Raw genomic sequence first — 11,182 nt, forward strand, 5'->3', positions numbered from 1 at the left:
GAAACATGGCTGCATCACTGCCAGTGATTGATTTCAGCATATGGCTGAAGGGCTCACCGGAGGAGAAGAAAAGGGTGGCCAAGGATCTAGCTGAAGCTTGTCGGGGTGTTGGCTTTGTTTATATCGTCAACCATGGCGTTACTCCCGAGCTTCTCGATGAAGCCTTCGGGTGGTCGAAGAAGCTGTTTGATCTGCCGGAGGAGAAGAAGATGCTCGCACCCCACCCTCCAGGTACGCAATAGCTACGAAGTAGGTCATTTTGGAACCATGTTTATTTAATCACTTGCTTCTAGGCCCCAATGTCCATCGCGGCTACTCCTGGCCAGGCCTGGAGAAAGTCTCTCAGTACATCCACCAAGATGACCAAGATTCAGACAACGAGGATGCCGAGCTCCGCAAAGTGCAGGACTGCAAAGAATCGTATGAGATAGGCAGCGAAACTTTTGCCCAGCAGCCCAACCAGTGGCTTCCTGAAGAAGTCCTCCCTGGTTTCCGGAAATTCATGACGGGGTTCTACTGGTCATGCTTCGACACCGCAAAAGAGCTTCTGCGTGCAATGGCTATGGGCATAGGACTTGATGACCCGGACTACCTGTTGAGATTCCACAGCGGCGAGAATAACCAGCTGCGGCTGCTGCACTATCCGCCTGTTGAGACAGAGAAGCTCTCCAGTAATGCCATGGCAAGGATGCCGGCACATTCCGACTGGGGCTCAATTACGATGCTGTTTCAGGACGACTGTGGAGGACTGCAAGTTGAGCATCCGAAGCGGCCAGGCGAATTTGTGGACGCCACACCTATGAAGGGCGCTCTTATTATGAACGTTGGAGACCTTCTCATGCGCTGGAGTAACGGTGAGTTATTGAAGCATAATACTGAATCTTGCTGTGAATTCGGCTGAACTTCCCCAACAGACTACCTTAAGTCAACACTCCACCGAGTAACTTTGCCACCGTTGATGAAAGAGCAGCCCGAAGGAGGCAAAGGTCTGACGAGAGCTCGCTACTCAATCCCTTATTTCGTCAGCCCAGACCCAACGTCCATCATAGAGTGTCTCCCTGCCTGCGCTAGCGGACAAAACCCACCAAAGTATCCGCCAGTCCTGCAAGATGACTACAGAAAGCTTCGGGCGAAACTGCAGTACTCGGACAAGCCTGAGGCGCCAGCCAAGCCGGTCACTGTGTCTTGATTCTAGACCTTCTGGAAAGACAAAACGGAAGATATGTAAAGTAGCCTCGTCATCAGACAGGTCGCTATGAAGTGTTAGGCTAGAATGGATACTCAGATTGCAAGTGCGGAGCTGAAAGCATTCCGTTCAATATAATTCCAACCAATGGTGACTTGCTTATATCAAGCTTTTCTCATGGCTTGTGACGATCGGTTGCATAAACCGGATCGACACCCTGTCCCATATTGCTCCATCGCTCTGTCAAGAGCGTGCTAGTTGATGTTTGATCGAATGCGGTTGGCTTCGGAGACAAATCTAATCCGCTGTGTGTTCGATGATCCAATGCCTCCACTTTCGGTTGTGGTGGGTCTGCTTTCAGCTCGAAAATGCATGGTAATGAACAATAGGAACCTAGCCACATCTTGTTTCTCAGCTAAGTTCAGCTATCAGGAGTGAGCTGAGGTCAACACAGCGTAATGAGGACTCGCATCTACCGAGGCAGCTTTACTGCATTCCACCACACAATAAAACGTATTTACACTGCGGAATGAGGCTTGTCGCGGTATATACCGAGAAAGGGATGCACTGCAGATCCCACGCCGCCTCGCCGCCACTATAAGCCACCCTAGCTATTGTTACGTCGATCCCATGCGGGCCAAAGACTACTGGCGGGAGAGCAACTTCCCGGGTGGAGACCGGCCAATAGCAAAGCGAGGATGACAACGCACTATTTCTTTAACACAGAGGGCACAGAGACCAGGCTGGAGTAATAAGATTGCTTCGGAGACTCCATCTTGCTGGGTTCGTATAGCCTGTCTAGTACGTTATGACGCAGGCACGACTAAAAGATGTCGATGAAAGCCGTATAAATACACGCGCCAGACCCTCATCTGGGAAAATCGGGATCAACGCGAATATTGCCAGAGGACTCCGCCCTTCAGATTCACTAAGCGTGCCTTGTTTCTACATTTGCCATTATGCGGTCATCTCTGTTCTACGCTGCGCTGTGCGCGTCTCCTGCCATTGCTTTTCCATGGATGACTCCGGAGGGGATGAACACTCTTCTCAACCACCCGGAGGCCCGCCAGGAAATTGACCGACGATTGAAAGAACTGGAACGCCGAGTACCTGAGCAAACAGAGGATCACGAAGCCCGCCAGCTGGGTACTGGAGTGGTGGGTGGCGTCGGTAGCTTACTTGGCGGGACGCTTGGGGCAATTCTTGACAACGTTCTTGGTCTCATTCCTACCTCTGAGTCGGTCAACGGCTTGAAACGTTTTCCCGAGGGTATGCTCTACCAATCCTCTCATTATTTGTGCCGTCAGATACTCTGTATTGACATATCCACAGCCAACTACCCTTTCCAGGCACCTGGTTCTACTGATCAGCGCGGTCCTTGCCCCGGGTTGAATACCCTTGCGAATCATGGATACATTCCCCGAACCGGTATTGCCACCATCGGCCAGATTAATGCTGCCACAGCTCGGGTCTTCAATATGGGCGCCGACTTATCGACTCTGTTGGCCACCGGAGGTGCTCTCGACGGCGGTGACATTCTGTCGCAAAAGATGAGCATTGGCGGGCCAGATAATCGTGTCGGTCTTTTGAATGGAGCACTGAATGGCATATTTGGCACGCCATCAGGAATTGCCGGACACGGTAAGATGAACCCTCGTGGGACCTGGCGAGTAAATCCAGACTAACAACGGAAAGGCAAATTCAACGAAGGAGATGCATCAGCCACACGCAACGACTTTTACCTGACCGGCGACAATATCTCATTCCAGCCTGAACTCTTCAAGCAGCTGCACCAGCAAGCACTCGCAAAGGGCAACGGCACATACAACGTGGATGCCATCAAGGAGCACTTCAAGAACCGCTACGCGGCGTCCAAGGCCGCCAACAGCCAGTTCTACTTCAACTTGCCCAGCGCCGGAGTCGTAATGGGCGCGTACTATTTTGTCCCGGGATTCTTCTCAAACGGGACCATCGGCGCCGGTGGCGTTGCCAACGAGGCCTCCATCACTTCCTTTTACGGCGCCAAGCCTAGCCGCGCGAACGCATGGGACGACCCCCAGCTCACCTACACGCACGTGCCGGAGCGCATCCCAGATAACTGGTACCGCCGGGCTACGCCGATGACGGTCCTTGAGGCCGTGGGCGGCATTCTCGATGTCTATCTGTACGCTCTGCCCGCCCTGGGTGGCTCTGGTGCAGACCAGAGCTGGGTCGTGGGCCCGCTTGACGTGCCGACTAACGCTCAGGGGCTTTCTTGCTTCCTTTACAACGCCATTTATGCCAACTTTCCTTCGGAGCTGTATAATTCAGTCATCGTGATTCAGACGGTGGTGAATGCTGTGTCGGGGTTGCTTGCACCTGGGTATAAGGCTCTAGGGTGTAGTGTCAATTTCCCCGATGCTACGGGCAGCGACGCTACCAAGCAGTGGCAGACTTATATCACTAAATATGTTGGACCAGCAAAGACTCAGGCAACGGGGAGCGGATATTATAAGAAGGCCTAGGCAGCTGCCGTAGCGTGTTGAGCGTTGTTGTCTGTACGTTTAAAATAGAACTGTGAGAGCTGCCATTGCCTCGGAAGCTTTGAATAGTCCGCAATACAAAATCAAAATAATTCAAATGATCCTGAAGTTACTTGTTGAATCTTTGCACCTTTTGTGGAAATGCGTCCGTCGCCGCCCCTCCAGGCGCCCATCAACACAACAGTAGCTCAGGACAACATTCAACAGTTTGTTTTATCAATAGCACTTTTCCATCTAAAACTTAGGATTTACACGTGCGCAATCATCAGACAGTTTCACAGCTTCCACTCATTGGCCTTCTCGCTGACACTGCTCTCTCCAAGACAGAATGTTCTGTTCGATCAGCGAGACATCCGCACCTCGAGTGCGTCCACCTCTCTCACTGGGGCGCCCACTAGGGTTATAGATACCGCTCCCAAGCTTTCGACCTCTAATTTCTGTGGAAGAAGAACCGCGTTGAAAGCCGATAAGACCGAGCGTACTATCTGCTGAAGAACAAGCATCGACCGCAGATCCTGGTCCGCCGTCCGTAACACCGGCAACCTCAGCATGATGACAGTCGCACCAACACTTACCCACGCTGCTGCCTGACCAAGAGGCAATAGTTTCGAAATGCTGTTCGAACGCCAGCCAACGTAAACCCCAATCTTGAGAAAACTTTCGACGAGATTCCGGGGTCGCACAGTCCTCGATATAGAGCACCTGACGAGAAGTGGTTGACTCTGCCTCTGCCTCAGGCGGTGCCTCCAACAGCTCGTCATCAACAACGACTGCAAGTTGGGAGTAACTATTTCCTAGACTACCGCCAGACCATTTGAAGTCGTGCCGAACTGTCAGGCCAACCATATCCTTGTCCCTTGTCCGGCTCGATCGCAAGTCTGCCACGAGAAGGGCCTTGTTGCAGCTTCCGCAGCTCAGCAGATGCTCAAAGACGATTGACATGATGTCTCTATTCAGACACCTGGTGAAAATAACCAATAGAGGTCTCGATGAGATATTGTCGACGGAATGGCACAGTTGGTATGACGTCTTCCCTGGAACGAACTGATGGTCTCATTAAATAGAGGTAGAGCTCTACAGCCAGCACTGCTTTATGTGTGCTACCAACCCCTACACAAAGGCATTGTAAAGGACTCCAGGAGCAAGCTGGGCACCCGAACAACTGCAAGAACAAAGAAAGTTTGCCGCCTGCCCTTTGTTAATTGATCTATCCAACAAACATCACGCGCTGCTATGGTTTAAGTGTCACAATCTTCCGGGGGAAATCGTAATAGAGGCAGTCTAGTGAGGTGATACTCGGCTGGAAACTGGATTTGGATTGAGCCGTTCGACTCGGCGTAAGTGCACATTCTGCAGATGCTCTGGAAAGAGGTCTAAACTTGGGCGTGTGCTGGTCTTTTTGGCAATTGAGCGAAGTGTTCAACAAAGACAGAACATTGTTCCCACATCCAATATGATTTTCTCGGGGCTCTCTGAGGTCTTGATTACATCAATCAGTAAGGACTCCTGGCATTTCCGGGATGCGAACACACAAAGGTTGACGGAGAGGCGACTTTGCTACGGGCTGAAACAAGTCCCGGAGGACTGAGATACGACAGGGAATTCACAAAGCATCATAATCACAACATCACGCACCCTCATTCTTTCTCTCCTTCGCAGCGTACGCAGCGGCACACTCCAGAGCCCAGCCAAAACACCTCGCATACCAGCCCTGGGCCCAGTAGCTCAACTCGATGCAATGCGGCGCGCCCTTGACTACGCTTGCATCGACCCTCTCACTGCTGCTAAAACCGCCGGCAAACTCCCTGACGTGCTCCTCAGTGCCAAACCATAGGGAATCCTTCTCTGCCATTCCGATCATGACAGGGACCTCAACCGCGCCGCAGAGCTTTCGCCATTTGTCACCAGCCCAGACCGCAAAGTAGTCACCCAGCTCCGCGTAAGGCATACGGTTGTGCAGCCTCTTGGTTTGCCCGTAGATTGCCGGGTCAGCGGTTCCCTTTTCAAACATGCGGTTATCCTTGACGTCGAGAGGGATGTCGATGTACTCTGGGAGTGGGTCTGGGGTCTCTTTGCCGCCCTCGACGATAGTAGACCTATTCTGGCTGCCAAACCCTGAAATGGTCAGGCCGGAGAGGGGATACCCCGGTGTCTCCCCCTTTGCCTGTTCCTGGGCGTACCACCCCGCGAGGATAACGGCGCTGGGCGTAGCGAGACTGTGACAATGGAGTACCATGCTGCCGCATCCTTTGCCATATTCTTTCCATAATGTGGGGAGGATGTACTTGTGAAGGTGGACAGCGAGCCCCTCGTGGTAAGTCTTACCCTCTGGAATCGGATAGAATGACGTTGTTTCTTGGTACAGAGGGCGATCAATTGCAACCACTGGGACCCCGAGGCCGTTGCTGCACAAGACAGCTGAATGTTTCGAATCGGCATCAAAGTAGGTTGAGCAATAGGTACCACCATGAATGGCCACGAATAAGGGTCGCCTGCTGTCGTCTAAGGCCGCATGGGGCGGACTCGAAGTCTCCGGGCGGGAGTAGTGGCCTGATACAGTTGCGCCGTTAAGAAGAGTCGCCTTGAATGCCTGCATTGTGAATAGTCTGTTGCTTGTGATCTCACGATATCATCGGTGGGAAAAAGTCAAGGCTTCAGTCTTGTATCCTACGTTCTCTCATGTCTCTCATCCAGGTTGGGGTTGCTTTGTGGTCCGAAGCTCCCCGCAGTGATCCTGTTGCTGATCCTACAGTGGTCGGCCCAAGACGAATCTGCGAGATCCTGCCGCCGCTGCCGACGAGTGTTGCCGGATCGAGCTAGAGGCCCAAAGCAGGCGCGGGGCACAGTACTGATGACAGGGCTTCGGACCACCAATGGTCTACTTTTTGGGCTCTTCGAAGCGTGCATCTGCAGTCGTGCCTCGCAACTAGGCAATGGGAGCACCGTGATTTTAACAAGCCGGCTCGCAGCGGGCCTTGGAGGTTGTCAAATGACGACTTATCTTCCTAGCGAAACCCAGGAGAATTGTGGGAAATTAATACTGTCTCCTAATGGTTGCATTTTACCCGCGAGCCCGGAACCGACGGCAGCTGTAGGGCCGGTACCAGATAGACTGGGACTCGACTCGTTGACCTGATTCTAAAAGCGTATCTGCATCTGCCTGCGTTGCTTTGGGTTTCTTTGGAAGACACCTCCATGGACATACGTAAGCCTCACCCCTGAAGCACCATGTCCTCGGGTCGGGACCACAGACACAACAGGCGATCCGGCAAGGACCGAGTCTTCATCACCGAGGCTAAAACTTCTCAATCTTCATTTAACCGAGCGTCGACCAGCAAGGTTGCGGCTGATCGACAGGAGTGTCATCCGCCCTGCAGACCTGACAGTGGTGATCCAGTCCAACCACCCCCGTCCGAGCACGGAAGCGAATCACGATGGGGACATTATGATCGTATCTGGTCGGAATGGCCCATCGGCTAATAGGGAACTGAGGGCCTCTCGGAGATGCTGACGTCTTCCAATTTGGACAAACAAGCAAGCCAGGGTAGGAACCCAGCTTGCGCTCTCAAAAGGAAACGCCCGTCGGCCCCTTACCCCTTTCTGTCCTTGCCAATGGGTTCTCGACTTGATAGATTGTTTTGCAGCACCCCACACTGTTGGCGAAGTTTCGAAACAGTTCATGCGAGCGAGCCTGGCGAGAATGTTCATCCGGGCGATGCCTATGGGCGGAAAGGGAAAGGGGTGGCCCCAGCTAGAGTCGCCTGAAACAAAAGACCAATGCTCAATTTAAACGCGACGAGGCGCTGCGTCCACATGGCCGCCGGAGTGGGTTCACCAAGCGCCACATGGCCAATTGACGGTGCCGCGATTACTATTCGGAGCTTGGCCGACGAGTCATGTTGGCACGTTGTTTCCAGGGGCTCGCCAGACCCAGAATTCGGCGGGGCTTGCTCGGCGCTTTCAAAAATCACTTCGGCTCCTCCAGCGCCTGATCAGTGCTTACTCGGGTGCTCTGCTAATGGTACTGCATATTAATTGTGTTCCGAAAAAGCCTAGATTCCCTGTGGGCGATCCTCTTGTGGGTCGTTCTCAGCCTTCTCTTACCGCATTCGGTCTCTTCCCCCCAAATCTACAACACCCTATTGGCCTGGGAACATCAGCATGTTTGTTTTCCCTTCGTAGATCCATCCACCCTTCGGGTTCATCCTCGAAGGCAAGGACCTCAACTTGGTCATGTCGGCCGGAGCCTCATGGTCAAGGGTCTCTAGTCACCAAGGACAGCCGCCATCATTTGTGATGAAGGGTTGGTGAAGTGGGCCGACCTGACCCGTTGCAGAATGCCGACGATGCCACTCCTTCTGGATGCTCGCCTCCTTCTCCCCCATCCACTGCCGGGACCCGGGCCCGACTGCTCGGATCAGGGGGTAGACGCAAGAAGAATAAAGGAAACGCAGGCCGTCGTCGACTTTCTGCCAAGACTTTCCTTCCTGTCCATCTTCTCATTCTCCTTCTCAAGCTTCCTTTGCTTGGTTGAACCACCACATTCTTTTCCCCTCGAAGTCATTCTTTTCTTCGAAGACATTCTTTCCAGTGGCAGCGCCACATTCATTCCTTCAACCTTCCTTCCTTCCTCAAACCGTTCACCAAAGCGATATCCGAGAAGCTTGAAGCCTTGGAATCGAGAAAAAATCAAAGCAGGAAACAAACAGAATAGTTAGGATCCAAGCCTTCACAGATACACATAACAAAATGGTTCCACGAACACTCCTGGCCACGGCCGCTATGGTCGCTGGCGTTCTGGGTCAGCAATCCACCACATACACCGATGCGAGCTCCGGCATCAAGTTCTCATACTACGAGAAGACTGGCTGGGGTTTCGGTCTGGCTCTTCCCGAGAACCCTGAGGCCGGCGGCGACTTCATCGGTATCCTGCAGTCCAACACCCTCGATGGCTATGCTGCTGTCTCCCTGGGTGGACCCATGGCCAACTCCCTGCTCGTGTGCGCGTGGGCCGATGGCGACAAGATGGTTGGCTCGCTGCGCAAGGCTACAGGTTACACCAACCCCAGCCCTGTCACAGACTCCTCCATGGGAATGTACGAGATCTCCACGGGTACCGCCATCAACTCCACAGGCTGGCAATACACCTTCCTTTGCAAGGGCTGTATCACCAACGACACTGCCTCCTTCACCATCGATGAGGAGGCCGATGTCTTCGGTTACGCTCTGTCAAAGACTGCCCTGACCGACACCAGCGACTCTGCCGCAACCCTCAACTACCACGGTGCTGCGTTCGGTGAGTACAGCCACAGCCTGACTGACGCCAAGTCTGCCGACTACGCGACCTGGGCTGCTCTGGCCTCCACGACCGCAAGCGGTTCAACAACTGGCGGTGCGAGCAACTCCACCACAGGCGGCAGCGCTCAGAACGTCACCACAACCACCAGCAACGCCACATACGACTACATTGTTGCCGGTGGCGGTGCTGCCGGTCTGGTTGTTTCCCAGCGTCTGGTTGAGTCTGGCGCCTCTGTCCTCCTCCTTGAGCGCGGTGGAGCCTCTACCTACTCGACCGGTGGTGACGCTACCGTCTCCTACAACGATACCATCACCCAGTACGATGTTCCCGCCATGGCTTACTACCTCAGCACTGCCAGTGACACCTCTGAGTACTGCCTTGATACCGGCTCCATGGCCGGCTGCATTCTCGGTGGTTCCACCATGATCAACGCCTTGATGTTCGTGAAGCCCGCGGCACACGACTTCGACGACAAGTGGCCCACGGGCTGGAAGTGGTCCGACGTCTCATCGTCCGCTGATTCCTTCTACGAGCGCTCCCCCGGATACATTCTTGAGAACGGCACTGGTGTCGACCAGGGCGCCTGGACTGTCATGAGCAGCTTCCTCGAGAAGCAGGGCTGGTCGCAGACCAACGCACTCGAGAGCCCCAACGACAAGGAGCAAGTCTTCTCTCACCCTCCCTGGTTGATTCAAGACGGTCTCCGTGGCGGCCCTATCCGCTCGTACCTTCCCCTTGCCCAGGCCAAGAACAACTTCAAGCTGTCCCTGAACACCAAGCTAGTCCGTGTCATCCGCGAGGGCTCCGCTGCCACCGGTGTCGAGGTTGAGCTGTCCAACGGCAACCGCCAGATCATCAACCTTACCTCCGGCGGCAAGGTCGTCCTGGCTGGTGGTGCTCTGTCCACTCCCCGTATGCTCATCAACTCTGGCATCGGCCCCAAGGCGCAGATCCAGACCGTCAAGAGCGGCTCCGTCAAGGTTACCCTGCCCGACGAGGCTGACTGGATCGAGCTGCCCGTCGGTGAGAACCTGCAGGACCACCCCATCTTCACCGTCAGCCTCCACGTCAAGGACGGTCTGACTGCTCTGCCGACCACTGCCTTCACTTCCCCCAACGACACTACCGTCACTGAGTTCAACGACAAGTCTGCTGGTCTTCTCGCTCAGGCTGGCCAGCGTATCAACATCTGGACCACCGTTGAGTCTGACGACAAGGAGACCTACTACGTCCAGGGCACCATCAACGCCCCCTCCGCCAACACCGTCAAGGTCAAGGTCTACCTGACGCACGGCATCACCTCCACCGGTGTCCTCGGCGTCACCTCGTCGGGCGCGACTGAGATCACCACGCAGCCCTACCTGACCACGACCGGCGACAAGAGCGCCATCACCAACTTCATGAACCAGCTCATCACGATGGTCAACACGGCCGACTCGCCCTTCACGCTCAACTCGACGGCCGCGGCGCTCATCGCCGAGGACAACATGACGACGGGCTCGCACTTCGTCGGCACCGCCCGCATGGGCGCCACCAACGACGGCAACTCGGTCGTCGACACCAACACCAAGGTCTGGGGCACCGACAACATCTACGTCGTCGACGCCTCCATGCACCCCGACCTGCCCACCGGCAACACACAGGCCATCGTCATGGTCGCCGCCGAGCACGCCGCCAAGGCCATCCTCGCCGACACCACCGGCGCCTCCACCTCCACCAACGCCAGCTCCGGCTCGTCCACCTCGACTGGCAGCTCTGCCTCCTCTTCTAGCAGCTCCAGCCCCTCCACCGGCAGCTCTGGCTCCAACTGCAAGAGGAGACGCGCTGCCAGGAAGCTGTAAGCAGCTTGCAGCTAGCGTCTTGTAAATAGAGGAGAGGAACGGTAGCCGTTCAAAAGTTTCTGTGTACGATTTGGTCTTGCATAGCGTGGAATCTGGGACGAGGAAACGTCTTTTCAGTGTAAATATCTTGTTTTAGTTGAGGACATAAGAAGACAATTGTATTGTGTACAAATATTCCAGTCCGTAACGGTGCCTTGCTGAACACAGTCGTCCATCCAATGGCATGTAAGTGATGATAGGTAGCACCAGTGACACATACTTCGTCTGAGAATTCAGGTAGTCGGCGACGTCCTACGTAGCATATGAGGCCTCCCGACGAGATAGTGTTTTCTGC

The 11,182-nt window shown here is 54.4% G+C and overlaps 4 protein-coding genes across 4 annotated transcripts; 3 read left to right on the top strand and 1 right to left on the bottom strand.

The window, feature by feature from the left end:
• Positions 1 to 5: 5 nt before the first annotated feature.
• On the top strand, positions 6 to 1,189 carry J7T55_007578 (thymine dioxygenase; the record flags this gene model as incomplete). The annotated part of the gene is made up of 3 exons (XM_053134865.1): positions 6 to 231; positions 294 to 854; positions 915 to 1,189. 3 exons carry the CDS (start codon positions 6 to 8, stop codon positions 1,187 to 1,189), a joined length of 1,062 nt encoding a protein of 353 aa, XP_052987371.1.
• Positions 1,190 to 2,145: 956 nt separating this feature from the next.
• J7T55_007579 (uncharacterized protein) lies at positions 2,146 to 3,690 on the top strand (the record flags this gene model as incomplete). The annotated part of the gene is made up of 3 exons (XM_053134866.1): positions 2,146 to 2,455; positions 2,519 to 2,827; positions 2,882 to 3,690. 3 exons carry the CDS (start codon positions 2,146 to 2,148, stop codon positions 3,688 to 3,690), a joined length of 1,428 nt encoding a protein of 475 aa, XP_052987372.1.
• Positions 3,691 to 5,335: 1,645 nt separating this feature from the next.
• On the bottom strand, positions 5,336 to 6,304 carry J7T55_007580 (uncharacterized protein; the record flags this gene model as incomplete). Its single annotated transcript, XM_053134867.1, has 1 exon — positions 5,336 to 6,304. The coding sequence occupies one exon, from the start codon at positions 6,302 to 6,304 to the stop codon at positions 5,336 to 5,338; it is 969 nt and encodes a 322-aa protein (XP_052987373.1).
• A 2,153-nt stretch (positions 6,305 to 8,457) lies between these two features.
• Positions 8,458 to 10,848, top strand: J7T55_007581 (gmc oxidoreductase; the record flags this gene model as incomplete). Its single annotated transcript, XM_053134868.1, has 1 exon — positions 8,458 to 10,848. One exon carries the CDS (start codon positions 8,458 to 8,460, stop codon positions 10,846 to 10,848), a length of 2,391 nt encoding a protein of 796 aa, XP_052987374.1.
• Between the last annotated feature and the right edge of the window lie 334 nt (positions 10,849 to 11,182).

Source organism: Diaporthe amygdali (assembly GCF_026229845.1).
Source record: "Diaporthe amygdali strain CAA958 chromosome Unknown NODE_49_length_293705_cov_63_570957, whole genome shotgun sequence".
Taxonomy (NCBI): Eukaryota; Fungi; Ascomycota; class Sordariomycetes; order Diaporthales; family Diaporthaceae; genus Diaporthe; species Diaporthe amygdali.